This window comes from Paramisgurnus dabryanus, chromosome 8 (assembly GCF_030506205.2).
Source record: "Paramisgurnus dabryanus chromosome 8, PD_genome_1.1, whole genome shotgun sequence".
Taxonomy (NCBI): Eukaryota; Metazoa; Chordata; class Actinopteri; order Cypriniformes; family Cobitidae; genus Paramisgurnus; species Paramisgurnus dabryanus.
Genome location: NC_133344.1, coordinates 26,758,907 through 26,778,171, shown reverse-complemented (window position 1 = coordinate 26,778,171; position 19,265 = coordinate 26,758,907). Strand labels below are relative to the sequence as shown.

At 37.0% G+C, this 19,265-nt stretch overlaps 1 protein-coding gene across 2 annotated transcripts; it reads right to left on the bottom strand.

Moving 5' to 3' along the window:
- Positions 1-371: 371 nt before the first annotated feature.
- LOC135771158 (alpha-2-macroglobulin-like) lies at positions 372-17,595 on the bottom strand. 2 transcript variants are annotated; one of them, XM_065281271.2, is made up of 34 exons: positions 17,472-17,595; positions 17,046-17,226; positions 16,776-16,932; positions 15,852-15,904; positions 15,679-15,699; positions 15,244-15,409; positions 15,065-15,149; positions 14,874-14,979; positions 14,668-14,788; positions 14,437-14,546; positions 14,200-14,370; positions 13,877-14,110; positions 13,557-13,769; positions 8,981-9,130; positions 8,710-8,835; positions 8,457-8,550; positions 7,979-8,090; positions 7,532-7,757; positions 7,327-7,456; positions 7,120-7,241; positions 6,935-6,986; positions 6,717-6,800; positions 6,444-6,620; positions 6,270-6,345; positions 6,022-6,178; positions 5,876-5,950; positions 5,632-5,794; positions 5,356-5,549; positions 5,040-5,252; positions 1,557-1,678; positions 1,218-1,299; positions 1,001-1,068; positions 760-863; positions 372-546 (listed from the first exon to the last, which is right to left on the bottom strand). In XM_065281271.2, exons 1-34 carry the CDS (start codon positions 17,576-17,578, stop codon positions 506-508), a joined length of 4,293 nt encoding a protein of 1,430 aa, XP_065137343.1. In that variant the 5' UTR covers positions 17,579-17,595; the 3' UTR covers positions 372-505. The 2 variants fall into 2 exon arrangements, with proteins under 2 accessions (XP_065137343.1, XP_065137342.1); XM_065281270.2 differs by lacking the exons at positions 372-546; positions 760-863 and having other exon boundaries at positions 911-1,068.
- Between the last annotated feature and the right edge of the window lie 1,670 nt (positions 17,596-19,265).

The window sequence follows — 19,265 nt, the reverse complement described above, 5'->3', positions numbered from 1 at the left end:
CCATTTTAAAACTCTGCCTGACATGACTCTAATCTCAGTGTAGAGTGGTCAACCTTATCAAATGCTGCAGAGAAATCCAGTAAAACTAGAACCACCGAATCGCCAGAGTCAGTTAGAAAAATATAATTTTGCACTCTCAGAAGGTCAGACTCGATGCTATAAGCAGTTTTAAAACCAGATTGAAAATTGTCAGACAAATTGTTATGGGTGAGAAATGACTGAAGTTGGTCAGACAGGCTTGTCTTAGCTGCTGAGTCTCAGCAGTGTGCCACAATTCAGATTTAGGTTTGGGCTTAAAATGGAGCAGTCACTTCAAGCCAGACAGAATTTAAGAGACTATAGGCTTAGACATTGAAACATTGACACAAAACCCCAAAACAAAACACTTTAATACTTTTATGTAGTATTACTACATTTTTGCTTAGAATAAAGAACAAACAAACTAAACACATAAAATAACATTTTAGTTTCAATTTAAACTTCATCCAAGGGGCAATGAGCTGCATTATTCACATGGGAAGGAGTACTCCGTCTCTGAATGATCACCTGAAGAAAACAGAAAATGTATCACGGATAATCCCAGCAATTTAGAGTATATACAAAAAGTCATAGATAAATACTTGTATAGTTAACTTTCAAATGAAATAAATGTTGCGTGTCAGAGAGCAATGCATCACGTGATTAGTTTGGCTATGATATTTTTTTCTCAAAATTAGGGGTTCAGGTTAATACATAAGAAACTGGTATATCTAATCTTACTTGTTTGGTAGTAATCATAGACTTTGATCACAGCTGGCTTGAGGTTCTTGACTGAAAGAATCTGTTTTAATTGTATCTCATAATTCATAGGGATATTTTTTGAACCTGCAGGAGGATCAGCAGAAGAACACAAACTTTCAGTCATTGCCATTATAGCTAAAACATTTATATTTTAATTATATATGATGTTATTGTTTTTACATTCATAAATGATATAAATGCTCAAGATATGAATTCTCTCACCCCCTTTAAATATACAAGGACATGATCATCTTTAGTATCCACCCGCTCCACAAGTGGTGCAAACATCTGTGAGGGAAATTTATTAAAGTTATTATAGTTATTGTCAAGACTTGCCTCTAAGGTTATTGTGTTATTGTTCTTAAGTGTGAAAATGCAGAAACATCAGACCTCAAAAAACAAGTTTGTGATTCATCACTTTATAAACTTAAACCCACCAATGATGTGTCAGCTGTGAATCCTGATAAGATCTTAATATCCACAATGACCATGTTAGTAGTTTCCTCTGGACCATTATATCTGCAAAAATAAATAAATAATGTACAGGGTTGGTTTCTAGAATACCCCGTGTAATCACAAAATGTTTATAGTGTTCATATCGTCTGTTTTGTTTTTATAAAAAAGATCAGTTAAGCATTTACATTATAGATTAAACATGGGTTAACTCAAACTCATTTTGTGTTTAAAGGTCTTTGCTTTTCAGAAGCATTTGTTAGACAAACTAACAAAATCTATAATCATTATCATATTTTTTATATTTTCCTAATATTTCCTACGTGACAGTGAAGTTCAATTTTTTTTGTTGTGGAAATGATTTCTTGCAATCAGCTTCAAGCGTAGCTTCAACGGTCAATGTTTTATCTACACTGGGAGTGGGAATGTTGTAAAACAGAGCCATCTGAGAGAAAGAAATAAAGAATCAATACAATCACAAACTAATTCATAAATCATCACACATACAGTTTGTTAAACCGAGATATGCCAAGTGTTTTTGTTAAAGCAGACATAACACAAGACGTTTTTGCCAATCTAACGTTAATCTTGCTTATATATAGACTAGTATTTCATCATTCATATGTCCAAAGAGTCTTTCGTTTAGTCAGATTTATAAAAGAAAAAACAGCCTTTCTGATTTTTGGCGTAAAAGGTCGAACACTTGAAGCCATGCGGTAGGCGGAGCTGAAGAGTTACGAGTACGTGCAGCTTCGGATAACAATTTTGGATGTACAGCCGACATAGATGGAAAATCAAACGTTTAAAAATTGTTTTTTTTAATAACCAGCCTTATATTATAAATATGATCCAGAATCAGATACTTAGTCAGTAATGGACGAACAGGAACAATAGCAGCAATGATTACACCAGGACGTCTCTATCAGGTAATTAATCCTTGCTTGTTTATCCGCTATTTTAATAAAAAAGCAACATAATCCAGTTTTTAACTGCATTTGCCCGTTTTAAAAGGTGTAAATGTTGTAAATGCAATACAAAGTGCTGTTGTTGGTGTTGTTTACTGTACATTACATGCACGTATGTGCTATTGCAAACAAAACACGTGAGATTTTGAATTACTTACACCTGTGGTTGTGACTCCTAAATAGGGTCTTTTTAAAGTTTTGACCACTCCAATAGTTGTAAAAAAGTGGAAAATCCGGCGTCAAACTGAGCCTTGTTTGTAAAGCAGTCCTCTCCGAAATGCAGCCAGGGAACAAACAAACTCATTCGCAATTACGTTGCTGTCCTGGAAAAATGAACTGCATCCACTGTTGTCTTACGACAGGGAAAGCTAAATAAGGTTTTCTTCTCCTTACATCCAAAATCACACTTCTTTTGTCTAACTATCTTGCTAAAACAAAGTTGTCGCGTGCTGTGCAATGATACCGGTGACTTCTACTCGACGGAGCAATGCTAATGCGCGTTCGCGCTCTCACTTGACGTGCAGGGCAGGCGTGCTTTTCTGGGGGTAAAGGCCCATAAAAGGAATATGGGGTCAATCAGTCGTAACGGATACCCCCATTTGAAAAAAACTTTCCGAAACTTGTAGGAAAAAGGAGGCGTGAGTTTGGCTCAGAAATACTCTGTTAAAAGCTCAACTGGTTTTTTGACACTTTGCTTATGTTTAGCATGAGCAGGGCAGGACTTAACAGGGTGGAGGCCCCTGGGCTTGAATAAATTTTGGGCCCTACACTATCAGAACAAAAGCTGTCACTGGGACGGTACCCTTTAAATGGTTCCTAATATTGACCATTTAGGTACAGATATAGGTAAATTTGTACCCATTATATGCACTCTTTAGGTACAAAGGTGTACTACTTGAAAGGGTACCACCCCAGTGACAGCTTGTGTAAATTATCTTCTGAGAGTGCACACATACAGTAAACAACCTAAAATAAAAATATATCATAGAACTATAGCCTATTTTAGGGAAATTTCCCAACAGGGTTTAGATTAATCCAGCACTAGGCCTATTGCTAGGTTATATTAGGGCATTCAAGTAGTTTTTACAAACAAACCTTACAAAAAAACATTACTGTGCGTCAAACATGCATTTTAGTCTGGGACTAGGATAAGACCTGTCTAGGAAACTGCCCCTATGTCTCTATAGCAGAACATAAGCCCAGTCTAAAATTAAATCATGTATTTTTAGGGATTTCACAAATCCAAATTAATCATGCACATTAAAAAATACCCAATAACAACATTTAAAATCATTGTGTAAGACTTAGCTTAAGAAAAAAATGATATGTCTTGATAAACATTCACCTTATTACACACCATATAATGTTATAAACATAATCAACAAGTGTATTTTGTGCATATAGCCTAAGTGGTGCAGTGTTTAACAATGAAAAACAAAAGATTTTAGGATGTAATTTAATAATTATGACAAGACCATCATGTAATTAGACACCAAAAACCAAAGTGGAGAAGATGATCATTAATTAATTTTTGCGTCTGATATGAACGTAATACATTAAAACCTTGAAGGTAGATATAAAAATGAACACTTTTCAGAAGTTTAAACTGTGATTCTGTTAGCAAACATGCAGAAAGAGAAACTACAGGAAAGTTAGGCTAGCTAGTGGATTATATCAAAACCATCAGGACATCAACATGGCCATAATTTAGTGAATCCTCACCTCCAGATGAAGTAATAAACTGGACTGATGATTTAAATGTTGATATAATATCATGTGCGTTGTTAACTCTCCGGATTTTGTTATGTTTCGTAGCTCTGCTTCACTCGTTTATTTCTCCACAGGGACTGTTTGCTTAGTGTCGTGTGAGCTGCAGACTGCGAGCAGATTGGATTTCATTTGGCGCTACGCAGACCGCTTGGTGATGTCAAAGTACCGCGAGAGCGATTAGAAAGCAGACTTCTCTGTGTGATTTCTCGAATCGGTCTCGCGGTACTCTGATGTCATTCTTTTGGCTTTTGTTAAACAACATGAATACACCCGTCTGCTTTACAGTCATTTTTGCGCAGTGATAATTTGATTTCATATGATGATCGGATCGCGCAGTGGCGCATGAAGTCAAATGCACCAAATACCAAATAGCCGACTGTATATGAGGTTAAACCCTCAAAGTAACAAGTGGAGCATGCGAATGGTGAGTGATTCAGATGTCAATTTATGAATGAAAGTGTCAAAGGTTTGTCACACACTGTTAAGTATTTTCTCGCTTTTTTAATGGGTATACGAACATCCTTGACCATTAACGTTAGTGGGTAAATTGCGTATAACGGCGTATCGTTAGATTACAAACAAACAAGAAAAAACAGAGTTACAAGACCATAGCCTACTCTAGTAATCTTTTTCATACTGAGCGCTTCATTTTCGCGTTGCTCTTTCTCGTTATCTGTAAAGCTCATTCATGACTCCCATTTCGCGTATTCGCTACTAGCATCTATGGTTTTAAAAGCGGTAAACTCAGCGCGTCATGTTCAGCACCAAGATGACTGACATATATATATATTAACGAATTAAATGCAGCACCAAACAATTCCGCACCAACCAATAGGCTCTTAGGCTGTAAAATAAAAAATGAAAACGACTGAACAAATCAAACGAACACAAGCAAGCAAGTCGGAAGGCCCCTATTGGCCGGGGCCCCTGGGCTCAAGCCCAATCAAGCCCAATGGTAAGTCCGGCCATGAGCATGAGGACTACAACTCTTAAACTGTGTTAATAAGTCAGAATGCATGAAATAGCCTTAAACCTCCCCTTTAATGCTAAGATGTAGCAGGAGTTTCTGACCTGCACAGACACACAGGTCGAGCCTTTCACTTCAATACTGTATTTGCCAGGAACATTGGTCAGTTTCTTCTCCTGATACAGTAACTTGTTGTCCTGATTCACATCAAAGTTGTGAGAGTCTCCTGCTGACTGAACCGTCACTGTACTGAAACCATCAGAGCTGAAGACTTTGGTGGCGTACAAAGACAAAGCCTGAAGAGCCACAACTGTGTCCTGATAACATCACAACATCATTACAACATGGAAATGCATTCTGGGTTATTAAATAAACACAGATGTTCACTAAGATAACTTCATTTTCTTTAATATGATTAACCTGTGTAGATGAGAATCCTCCATAGGCGTTCTGCTGCTTGACAAGCCAGCTGACGATCCTGTTAGCATAACCCAGCTCAACTGTAGTGACTGAATCTGAAGTGAGAACAGCTAGCAGAACATATGAGCTGATCTCCACTGACAGAGAACCAGAATCATCAACAGATCCTGACTGAGACCAATGAAGCTGAGACCCTTTAGGACCAAAAACATGTGAATAAATGACAGATAAAACAACATATATTGTTGACATTCAAGAATACACAAATGTCTTTACCTTCTGAAATGGCAAGATTTTCCAGTTCCTTTAAAAGCTGCTGTCTGGTGTCCGTGTCATTCGCCAGACTGAAAGTGTAGGCAAGCAGCGCAGTGCTGTAAGTGTTTTTAAGATTCCCAATGATGGACCTCAAACAGGACAAACCTTGAGCGACCACACGATCCTGAAACACAAACAGATAAACAGCAGACGTGAGTGTCATTCATCTTACAGTTTATACTATGATGTCTGTTGATGTACTTACTGTGACTGGAGTTTCCAGTTCAAGTAATGATGCGGTGATGTAAGCAGTCATGGTTATATTATCATTTACTCCACCCTGTAGAGACACAGAAGCAAATAAAGCGACATACTGTAGTAAATTTATCATGAAAATCTTTAATCACGTACCTTCATTCTGTTGTTGAACAAACTTCCTTGTTGAATAAAACAACCATCTGTACTGCGCCTGCTTATTAACCAATCCTTTGCACTTTTAATAACATGTGGATCAATGTATATGTACTTCTGTGCTTTGCCAAAAGACCTCAGGACAAAAGATGTCAACCTGGCGGTTTGGATATTGGAGATTTATCAGTTTTTAATCAATAGTCTTGATCACGCCAAAGTGAAAGTGAAAATTAAAATGAAATATTTACCATGTATTCTCTTCACCACGGCCGAATGTACTGTATCCACCACTGTCATGTCTGTAGTTCAGCTGTCTCTGATATCCTGTTTAGTTTGACAGTGAATGAACAGTGAAACAGTGATTTTCTCTTAAACAATTTTGATGCCAGCATGAATCAAATCCATGATGTGTTTTTTCTTACCACTCTTCAGGAAGCCTGTGGCTCTCTCTCTGATGGCTGAAGTGAGTTGCTTTGTGTTTTCCAGATACTGTAAAATGTAAATATTGGGAGACAGAACAGCAATGTTTTGTTCTCCACAGCCGTACGGCATTCGTAATAATCCATGAAGATTCTGCAGTGCACGACCCAATATGTCTCCTACCACAGAAATGTAATAGATTTACATTGCGTCATTAAATGTAAAATACAAATGTATCGTCTCATTTCTGTTTGTGTATCTACAGTAAATGTTACCAATGACTGAAACTGAAGATCTTGCTGATCCCTCTATCACATCTTTAGGAAGCGTCAGATCCAGCTCTTCTGAAAGACTGTTACCTATGAAAAAGAAAAATGAAAACATGTCAATGATCAGCACATTATGACTGTACTCATGTCTATTGCGTGTAAAATCACAACAGTTATATTTTTAATATTTTAACATTTATCACAAGAATTAAACTTTAACAAACCCTTTGGACATAGTAACCAGCTGTGAGTCTCCGTCTTTTCAGTCCCTTCAGCCTACAGCAGAAAATAATATAACAGATTTATGATTAAAATCATATCATAGAAATATAAGCAATATTAGGATGACATACTGTACAGTATAAGAAACATCTGTGTTATGTGTGAGATCTGTTGGGGATGAGCTCACCTGTACAAGGAGACTTCGAGTAACTATGTCAATGCGTCCTCTCTCTGGCACGCTCACAATCTCATTGTCACACACAGTCTGTGACTGCTCTGCCTCTGCACTCACTGTTATATTCAACACTCCTACAAAACAAACAACTCATGATCATCTCCACTGATGAAATACTTACAAAAACACAAGACACTGATTCAGATTAAACAAACTGACCAAGAACAGAAGGAGTGAGAATCCATTTAAAGGTTTTTCTTCCATTAGCACACAGACAGGATGAATACTGGTCATCATCAGAGGAGGCTTTAAGAGTGAAGTCTGAAGATGGAGCTGGAGTTACTTTAACCTGTCCATGAAAGATGGAGGATTACTTCAGATTTGATATAACAGAAATATGAGAAGATGTTCACAGAAATCTCACCATGATACATTTGGACAGATAGTTGAAGACGGTGGCCTTCAGTTCAAAGATCTCCCCACGGATGATGGAGTAAGGCAGAGAAAGCTCCAGGAAGAAGGGCTGGAAAACTGTCAGCTGAGCAGGAGGAGCCAAACCCAAACCTTTGGAGGACAGACAGAAGGCATCCGTCTCCCAGGTGGTGATGGTGTCAGGAACCTTGACAGGAACCTGTGTTGATCCAGAGTCCCTGTGGTGGAATCACTACAATATTTGAACTTTGCCATATAGTTACTTTTTTCAATTTAACTTTCATATGCATATCGACACAATTTTAATTTAAACAAATCTCCAAATGTTATGACACAGTTTAAACATGACATTAACTTTATAATTATTTTATAATAAATAACTAATAAATCACTATGCCAACAGATCTAATAATTGCCACTGTAAGGCAGCTTCACTAACCCAACTTCAGAAAGTTGCCAAATCCATGTTTCTGGAAAGACGCTCCGTTCAGTTACTTGAGGAGCTGCAAAATCATTCGCTTCACTTCTAGCCAAAAAAGTGTCATACATTACTGAAAGGAGAAGAGAGTATTTTTAAAAAGGAGTCCGCATCATAACCTAATATGATAGACTTTGATATACAGTACATATAATCATCAAAGACTTGCAAAAGGGGACCTAGCAGCCATTTTATATATATATATATATATATATATATATATATATATATATATATATATATATATATATATATATATATATATTTTCCATGAATGTGCTTGCAATATGCTAAAATGCCATCATATTCATGTAAATGATTAAAACTGGTACATTCAACTTCTTTTTTTATCAGGCTTTTCTTTTAAAGAATTTTTAATAAATTAATTCTTCAATAAAACGTTTACATGTACATATATAACAATAAAACAAATATTTACTCATTGTATCGTGTCTGTGAAAAGTCATGCCCTTGTATGTTAGACACTGAGGTTCCCTCACAGCCAAATTTGTTGCCATTTTTAATCCCACTTTCTGCCAAACAGCAAAAAATAAATCAAATGAATAGTTACATTTATGCCTATCTTTAATAATCACTACCTAGTTTTATATATCATTTCATTTAATGTCTGCCTGTATGTAAAAAACTATTTAATATTATGCAGAAAAGAAAATCATCATCAACTTTGTTACCTTTAAGGATTCATAGGCGTGATCTATTCCCACAGCTCGACGGGGTCTAACATTCAAACATGGTTGCTCATCTTCAGCCTGGTATGGATATTCTGACACTGAACGCAGTGGCAAACGGTTAAAAATCTGTAATAAGATGGATCATAATCACTCATTAGTCTTCCTTATAATCACTCATAACAGGTATTTTACATTTTTATAACTTTTTAAATTAAGAATATTTTACATCTAGTAGTTATCTACAGTGAGAATGAATGAGATTGAGTGAGACCTTATCAGCATCCAGACGTTTTCCTGGTTCCAAGATGTGAACACTTTGATCTACAGCACTGAGAGCACACAGTGAACCAGGCTGAGCTGACAGCTGTATTGTGTTTGCTTCACCTGGAACTGCTGTAGCAGGAGAAAACTGAAGAGACACCTGAGACAACAACACAACAGAAAGATCATACAGTAAAAAATAGGATTCATCATTTCACATAATTGAATAATCACAGCCATGAATACATACAACCCCAAATCAGAAAAAGTTGGGACACTGTAGAAATTGTGAGTAAAAAAGGAATGGAATAATTTACTAATCTCATAAACTTATATTTTATTCACAGTAGAATAGAGATAACATATCAAATGTTGAAAGTGAGACATTTTAAAATGTCATGGCAAATATTGGCTCATTTTGGATTTCATGAGAGCTACACATTCCAAAAAAAGTCAAGATGGGCAGAGAATCACCAATTCCTCTAATGCTGCAGCGAAAAATAGTTTTCTGAGTTTCTCAGAGAAAAATTGCAGAGTTTGAAGTTTTCATCATCTACAGTGTATAATATCATCCAACAATTCAGAGAATCTGAAACAATCTCTGTGCGTAAGGGTCAAGACTGGAAAACCATACTGGATGCCCGTGATCTTCGAGCCCTTAGACGGCACTGCATCACATACAGGAATGCTACTGTAATGGAAATCATAACATGGGCTCTGGAATACTTCCAGAAAACATTGTCGGTGAACACAATCCACCGTGCCATTCGCAGTTGCCGGCTAAAACTCTATGGGGCGGTTTCCTGTACAGGTATTAGACTAGTCCTAGACTAAAGTAAATGGAAGAGCTGTCAAAACTGAAAACCACTTGCACTTGCATATCTTAAAATACATCAGTGCCCTTTGTTTTGCCTCAAAATGCACACAGGTAAAGTTTTTAGTAAGGCATGTTTGTTAAAACTAGTTATATTTCCTCATTAAACTGAGGCCTAGTCCTTGCTTAAGCCAATCTTTGTCTGGGAAATCACCCCTACAGTATAGGTCAAACAAGAAGCCATATCTAAACATGACCCAGAAGCGCATGTATTTTCTCTGGGCCAAGGGTCATTTAAAATGGACTTCGGCAAAGTGGAAAACTGTTCTGTGGTCAGACGAATCAAAATTTGAAGTTCTTTTTGGAAAACTGGGACGCCATTTCATCTGGACTAAAGAGGACAAGGACATCCCAAGTTGTTATTAGTGCTCATTTCAGAAACCTGCATCTCTGATGGTTTGGGGTTGCATGAGTGTGTGTGGCATGGGTAGCTTACACATCTGGAAAGGCACCATCAATGCTGCAAGGTTTATCCAAGTTCTAGAACAACATATGCTCCCATTCAGATGTCGTCTCTTTCAGAGAAGACCTTGCATTTTCCAACATTACAGTGCCAGACCATATACTGCATCAGTTACAACGTCAAGACTGCGTATAAGAAGGATCTGAGAACTGAAATGGCCAGCCTGCAGTCCAGATCTGTCACCCACAGAAAACATTTGGAGCTTCATAAAGAGGAAGATGTGACAAAGAAGACCTAAGACAGTTGAGCAACTAGAGGCCTGTTTAAGACAAGAATGGGACAACATTCCTATTCCTAAACATTGGTCCTCCTCCAGCTGTTCCTTATATGTTCATTTAACTTTTCCAGCCTCTTATTGCTACCTATCCCAAGTTTTTTTGGAATGTATAGCTCTCATGAAATCCAAAATGAGGCAATATTTGGCATGACATTTTTTAAAATGTCTCACTTTCTACATTTGATATGTTAATTCGATTGTGAATAAAATATAAGTTCATGAGATTTGTAAATTATTCCATTCCTTTTTTACTTACAATTTCTACAGTGTCCCAACTTTTTCTGATTTGGGGTTGTATATTACTTTTATACTACAGTTCGAAGGCACAAGTTTGATAAACGATAACGGAGTGTTTTTAAAAGCCAACCTTTAAAAGCCAACTCACAAGAACGTGTGAGTTCTAGCGTGACCAGCGGGTGTCATGTTATGTACACACCAAACGCGGGGCATCGCGTTAAGGTACATTCACATTATAAGCGACTTGTTCGCTGAATGTCGCTTGTCTCTTTCAAAGAGACGTTTCTATATCTAGTTGTCATAAACAATTGAGTACCGTCCACTCCAGTAACTGACGAGAGACGGATGACTTGAACTCCCCTGCTTTGTTTTCATTGGTAGTCACTCCCGAATGTCGCTCATAATTTGCATAAAGTTAAACATTTCTCAACTTTGTCGCAAGACTGGACATGCCCATCCAGCAGTCAACAGTCACTGTTGCTCATGTCACCGGATGCCGCCGAGCTTCCATTGAAATCAATGAGATCGCTTCGCTCTGCTACTGCTAGTCGCTTATGATGTAAATGCACCTTTACTCGCTCTAGATTACTCGCGGGATTTAACTTCGTGTAACTGTGGGTTCACACCAGATGCAATTTGCGCGATTAGATTACATACAAAGTCAATGCAAAGACGCAATTAGACGCGTCCTTGCGTAGGGCAATGTGAATGCCACGATTTGGGCATCGCATTTGCAACGAAAACACGCGCTATTCGCCTCAAACGCGTCTTTGCCAAAGTTGAAATATTCAATTAGACCGAAAAATTTGCATGACAAGAAGTTAAATACGGAATTTTCAACTAGTCAACTTGCGTATTTTCGCGGCAAACAGTCTGCTCATATCGCGTCATTTGCATCGCCCCACGCAAGAACACAACTGATCAAGTCTTTGCAATGACTTTGTATTGAAAATCGTTCACAAGTTCACACTTAAAAAATAAGTTTGATATATTAAATTTGTAAACGTATTTGGCATGCTGTCTGGAGGGAGGGCTCTGAGCTCGGAAATGGGCCCAAACACAGAGTATCCCCCACAGGTTTAGGGAGTAACCTGGTGAGTGAGAGGAGATGGGGTGGTGGAGGGATTCTGAAGACTATAGAGAATCCTTAGGTTAGTTTGACTGTGATTATATATGGGCTTGCTGATTGGGTAGATATGTTGATTACTGATTGTAGACAGCTGGTGATACTAGAGTATTTGTTGATTTCTGATTTTAGAAAGCTGGAGGGACTTGAGTAGTTTATTTGACGTGTTCCTCCAGAACTACGTTAATAAAACATCATTTGAACTCGCGTCTGTTGTGAACCGACAGTCAGTGTTCGCATACGTCGTGGACCACAGCCTCATCTCGGACACTCCTATTTGACGCTCTGAGGTATCTGTTTCTAATGGTCAAAATGGACGTTTTGGTCTCATGAATCTATTATTTTCTTTTATTCATATCTAGTCTGTTTTGTTGTTATTTTGGCAGATGTAAAAGTTAAATTACATTACTACATATGAAACAAAATTTCTATTTAATCTTAAAGCGGTACTAGCACTGTCTTTTTACTGGACTTTGTTCTTGTAAGTACTAGTACTATCAGTACTTATTAAAAAACGTTAAAAAAATCCTCAGAGAGATGTCGTTTCTGCATGATGTTTATAAATATCAGTTGTGTCGTCTCATGTTTTAATATTCACATCACCGGAAATAATTCAGCAAGCATCCCGAATCCCTGATGTATAGTGAGCCAGTGTTTTTACCAGTGGCGGCTGGTGACTTCTTTTTTTGAGGACGCTCGATGCGAAGTTCGTCACAACATATTGCCCGTCATGTGTGTGGTTCTTTTCTGCGCTTTGAGAGATCGTGCGTGCAACACTTGTCCTGCCAAAATAAGTGCCTGCTGCAGACGCGTCTAAATGGTTTATGATAAAAGAGAAGCTCGTGTTTGCCAGATACTCGCATAATCTCATGCATAATCAGAATTTACTGTTAAGGGAGTGTCTTGCGTGTATTTGGGGAACATGAGCGTCTCTTTAATCATAAACGGTTTTGACGCTTGGGCAGAAGGCACTTATTTTGACAAAACACGTGATGCACACAGGATCACTCGACACGCAGCACACATATTTTGGAAAAGGGAACCACACTCATGACACTTATTTTGAATTAGCGCCCCTCGGATGAGCAGTCACGAGCCGTCACTGGTTTTAACCAGGGCCCAAATGCCTGTACTAGCTGGGTTCATCCAAACAGTGTGGCCCGTTTCAATTTAGAGGACGCGTGCAAACAGATGCTCCTGGTAAAAAGAAAATGATTGTTTTCGTTGCTCTATTCGCCAAGTCCATTTTATTCGGCCACGCTATGAGACACAATGAAGGCAACTTCCTCCAAAGTTTAAACACCCAAACCTTTGAAGGGAATTGGGCTTATGTAACGCTATGTTGGGAGCTTTCTCTAGTCACAGATAGAGCGACCGTACAGCTCAAGTGCCTTCCTCATTCAATCATGATCTGTGGCGGAATGATATGTAAACAATACGAAATGGTGAAGCGGTTACTGTTACGATCAATAGAATATATATCAGCCAATCAGATTCGCGAAAAAAGGAACTGTTAAATAAATATATATTTAAAGCAGTAAAAAATTATGTGAAATTCTAAGTTATATTTTGAAATAATATAATTCAGCATTGCTACATTGTTTCATACCTTGTTATTAAAACACTTTTCAGTGTTGAAGTTTTGACTCGCAGCAACTACATTGTCACTGGGCAGAACACAGTATGCAAGTATCTGCACTACTGGAGTCAGATCTGCTTTAACAGACAGTTTGAATGACACTGTGCCATTCGCTGCTCCATTAGAAGTCTTCACTTCAACCTTCTCATATCCATGATGAACTATCACACCTCTGGACAAGACCTGAGACAAACACACAACACACTGTTAACAAACTGACCAGTTAATACTGTCAAACAGATCTCTATGAAACGCTACACTGATAATGAACATGTAGTATTGATACTCACCATATAGACGATGTCAGTGTTGAAGTTATCAATGGCTTCTCCAATGAAATGATAATTAATGGTTACTGGAAGCTCAACATCACACTTTAAGGGTTCCTTAAGATTGTCTATAGTCAGTTCACTAAATGATGGGGTATATGGGGTGGCGGGCTGGAAAATTGAAACTCCTTTTTGATCTGTAGGGAAGTGAGGCTTGCCATAGGTATTTAAATAAAATCCTGGATGTACGCTTGCCTGGACAACAATGAACGAGAAATTACAACCATCAAATCCATAGCAATACTTTAAACAACAGAAAACTGGATTAGGACAAACTATCATACCATCAGATTAAGATCACTTTCAGGCAGACTAGATGTATTAAGTGAGAATGCTGCCAGTCCATTGTCATCTGTAGTGAGATTAAAGAGCAGATTTGGGGACCAGTCAATCCTTTTAAAGAGATAAACGTCTTTGTTTGAAATTGGTGTTCCTTTGAAATCTGTAACCTTGATCTGTTAAAAAATAAGCAAGAGTAAAGATCTGTGCATTTATTGATAAGTGAAAAAAAGACAACTTACTTTTCCTTTTATGACTGATCCGTGTTTATATGTCGTGGGTAGGTCTGTAATTGCCAATTGTCCAATTTCATAAGTGAAGGATACAGTTTCTGATTTTGTCATGGTGGTCTCTGTTACATACAGATGGTTACTGTGTATCTTACTTTTGAATCGCAATTTATTTTAACAATACAAATAAAGATGATCAGTACATTGCAAAAGTGTGAATACATGTCTACAGTCACAGCTCACCTGTTCCTTCTTCTGTTACTTCCACCTCAACATTAAGATAATTGTACAGTTGATTGTTTATTGTAATGTTGCTGAAGGCTGACACATTAAAAGAATGAACGGCACAGCCCGTCTCCTTTATCTAATGGTAATGAAAGACACAAACAGAATAAAGTGACTACTAAATACAGGTCACATTCCTCTTCTTGTACTGCATACTCACAAACCTCAACGGTTTCAGTGAAACAGATTTTATTTCCACTGGAGTAATGTGAAGGATTACGACACACTTTTATCCACGATTTTCCAGGGACAGGCTGCCCATAAGTGTATCTGTGAAAAAGTGCAAGTGAATGATAGATTAAAGAATACAATTTCAGAAATATTATGTGAAATATAAATATTATATGAAACTCACTTTCCACAAACTTCAATTTTCATTTCCTCATCAGCCACACTCACACTATCTGGTGCTTTTATAGTAACTTCAAACTTCGGCAAAACTGAGAGGGCAAAAATTAAATGAAGTCTGATTATGACTATTTATAAACTTTGTCTCAAGCAAACAATTGAACATTGTTTGTGGCTATAACTTACCATATTTTTCCACCTGAAAATAAGATGTTATCCGTCTTTCACCAATGTGAGCCTTCAGTGTGTACCTGCCCTGACGCGCTTCAGGGTTTAAGTCATAAGAACGCTGCAATATCCATCGTGTTGAGGAAATATTGGTCCATTGACCGATCCTGTTATTTTGACTGTCCTTTTAATACCAAAGACAAAATACAGAGGTTATAGACAGTTACATAAATCTTTACCAATACTGAAGAAATCTCTAACAGTTTTATTACAAAACTTGCAAATACAAAATATGAAGTTTTGGTGAATTATTCTGTCCTCTAAAAATAGGGCAGTAGGTAAACCCTTCGATGTAGCCTATCGAAAGTATATGCCAACACCCCTTTTAAGTCTTTTCACAGGGTTAAGTTGTGTCTGTCGTGAATGACTGTACAGGAGGTTTTGTATTCTTACCTCAAGCACCACTGTACTGTACTGTAAACAAAAGAGCAAATGATAATTAAATTGCTTGTAAATGTCAAAATTATTCAAAACTATTGCACAAAATCTGTTTTTAAATGAGTAAAATTATATAAACAAGCTACTTCACAAGTAAAATTTAAAAGTAAAAGAACAAAATGCCAAACCTGTTGTTCAAGGGGTACAAAATTTGTATCCATGGTAACAACTCTGAAATGTACTGAAAAAAAAGGTATAAATGAAGTAAAAACATGTTTTATTGTGATAATGTTGTCTTTCTCATATGGAAAGTTACTGGTTATGACCAAAGAACTGTTAATTATAAAGATTTCAAATGATTTATTTATGGATTTTTGGCCATTAAGACTAAATACAAGTTTCTTGATTTTCTCTAAAATGACATTAATTTCACAGAATAGGCTACATAAATGTTTGAATGTGACAGCAAGCTTCCCCAAAACAAAGAACAGACCCTGTATCATTATCTCCAGTCAAACTTATATCTACACAATCTCAGACTCCCACGACCACCACAGGTTTTTACATTTGGCATTCTTGATCAATGGAAGAGCAATATAAGTGTTACATCTAATGGCCAATGCATAGTAACTCATACCTTGTGACTTCTGCATTTAAACCATCCAAGTGAGTATAAACAGACACACACACACAGAGAGCAGTGGACTGCTAGCAATAGTGCACCAGGGGAGGAACTGGGCATTTGACCTGCTAGTCTTGGGAAATAAACCGGGAACCTTCATGCGGACCGGACGTTCTAACCACCAGACCACTGCCCAGCTTTTATCATTTGTAATTGAGGATACAGTGTGAAGCTGAATCCTTTATATTAGTTAATTTTTTAACAACTGCAAATGGCCAAAAAGTTTTGTAAAATATGATACGTCCCAATATTCACTAATGGAAATGGCCAAGATTCACTATGGGGACTCTAGTTGGGGACATTTGATTTTTTTAAACTCCCACTCTATTTATTTGAAATTTGACCTGTCAATATTGAACTGCTGTACAAACACAACATACAACTGCTCTGCTGTGTCAACATACTAGTTTTAACCTTTGAATCATCTCACCTGTTTGTCCTGGATTATAGATGGGTTTATCAGTCTGGATAAAGGTCAAAGGATTGTAATGTGTAAACATAACTTTTCTCTCTTCAGTCATCTTGAAAGACTCCCCTTTAATTTCAGCCTTTATTTTCTGCACTGATTCTTCTTCCACCAATGGAGCCTGATGAGAAATAATCACAAACACATCATTTACAATAATGAAATAAGATGATAATGCAGCAAACATACATTTTGATCTTGTTTTTTATCATGCAGATTGTTTTGATGTCAAACCTTGAAGTTGAAGCAGCGATGAAACTCTTCATCTGTTTTCTCCTGCAGTAATAATGTGATCTGGTCATCATTCACTAGATGAACGGTCATTACAAGACTTTCATTGGGCTTCAGGAGACTTGCACACAGTTTAGCTTCAGATCCTGACTGGATCAATGCAGGAAATGTCACCATGAAAGATCTGTCGAGAGATGATCCCATATTCTGTCATGTGGATTTGTGTAGATATAATTATAGAGAAAAGGTTTAATAAATTATAGAGATTTTAGAAATACTGAAATTTTAATGCAAACCATCACCGTCAGTTTTTCTGCAGTAGTCTCAGATATTTATTTATTGTCATGCATTAAAACATGTGACAGACAGCAATAAAACAGAACAACTATGGAATAAAAACAAACATAGTGATCATTAAAAGTGACTTACGGCTCTGTTTGTCCATTTATAGAAATGAAGAGAAAAGAGAGCAGCAGGAGTCCTTTCCAAAAACAACCAGCAGTAAGAGCCATGATGACAGAATGATGATCGATCATCCAGCTCGTTAAGTGAATTTGGACTGTGCCTTTTATTTTTTAGGGACTCTTATGCTATAGGAGGTCCTTCAAAAACATCTGTATTGACCATCTGATTAATCATTCAACTATGCAGTTTATTCAGTTTGACAACGTATGCTAAATTACCTTGTTAATGCCTAAGTAAATTTGGGAATTTAACCAACAATTTATAATATTACACATGTGTAAACAGTAAATTAAAGAATATACAGCAATAAAGTGCATAACACTCCAATATACCCAACGCTACCATTATTTAAAAGATGTGAAAATTATTTTAATTTATTATGATTTAGTCCAGAGGTGAGCAAACACTTTTATCTGGAACGCAAAGCAGTTTTTATGTTAACAATCCTTTGCAACTTTATTCGAAATGGTCAACTTAATGAGTTTTTTTTTTTTTTGTAGAGTTGACTGGATTTGGCAAGATGCTCTTGCTCATTAAAGAAGATGGAGATGTGGTTTTCATCAGACTGTCTCTGACATGTCAGCTTGTTGTTATTGAAGCATCTTTCAGAGAAAAGGCTCCTGTTGTCTGGCTTGACAGTGAGTTATTTAATTTAAACATTTTCCCATAGCTCAATTGGTAGAGCATTACATTACTAGCAAATATCATCAGGGAACACACATACAAAATAAAGCATGTCACTGTAAGTCACTTTGGATAAAAGCATCTGCCAAACGTGTAAATGTAAATGGGTGTGTGTGCTTAAAGTAACAGTGTTTTTATTCTAAATTCATATAAAATATCCTAGACTATTCATTTAAGTTAAGTTTTAATATTTACTTCTCTTTCTGAAAAAAGGTGTTTTTGTCAACTGGAACACATGCTCCATGGTTTAGAGATTATTTACAGACTGTCCACCACGTCGAGTTGTAGGAAAGGTGTCCCAGGGAAGAATTTTTCATCTATTGTGCATCAGTAAAGCAGGGGTGGCGTGGCACTGACCTTAAACTATTTACAGTCGTGGCCAAAAATATTAGCACCCTTGGTAAATATGATCAAATAAGGCTGTGAAAATTCATCTGCATTGTTAATCCTTTTGATTTTTCATTAAAAAAATTCACAAAAATGTATTCTTTTATTGGATAATAAGAATTTAAAATGGGGGGAAATATGATTATGAAATAAATGTTTTTCTCTAATACACATTGTCCAAAATTATTAGCACCCTTTTATTCAATACTTTTTAAAACCTCCATTTGCCAGTTTAACAGGTCTAAATTTTCTCCTATAATGCCTGATGAGGTAAGAAAACACATGACAAGAGATCAGAGACCATTCCTTCATCCAGAATCACTCCAGACTTTTTAGATTCCCAGCTCCATGTTGTTGCTTCTCCTCTTCAGTTCACTCCTCTCATTTTCTGTGGGGTTCAGGTCAGAAGAGTGGAATGGCTTTAGCAGAAGCTTGGTTTTGAGCTCAGTGACCCATTTTTGTGTTGTTTTTGAGGTTTGTGTTTTGGTTATTGTACAGTTAGAGGATCCAAACATGGCCCATTATAAGAATTCTAACAGAGTCAGTCACTTACGGATTTTTTATCTGTTGGTATTTGATAGAATCCATGATGCCATGTATTTTAACAAGATGTCCAGAACCTCCAGCAGAAATATAGGCCCACAACATCAAAAACACAGCAGTATATTTCATTGTACACATGGGGTA

What these genes read in the sequence shown, in the direction of transcription:
- LOC135771158 (XM_065281271.2), bottom strand. Translation starts at nt 17,578, where the DNA reads ATGATCGATCATCATTCTGTCATCATGGCTCTTACTGCTGGTTGTTTT. An exon ending in GATCAGTCATAAAAGGAAAA is followed by an intron (nt 14,371 to 14,436) that starts GTAAGTTGTCTT and finishes ATTTTTTAACAG; the next exon opens with ATCAAGGTTACAGATTTCAA. An exon ending in AAATTGAACTTCACTGTCAC is followed by an intron (nt 1,300 to 1,556) that starts GTAGGAAATATT and finishes TTATTTTTGCAG; the next exon opens with ATATAATGGTCCAGAGGAAA.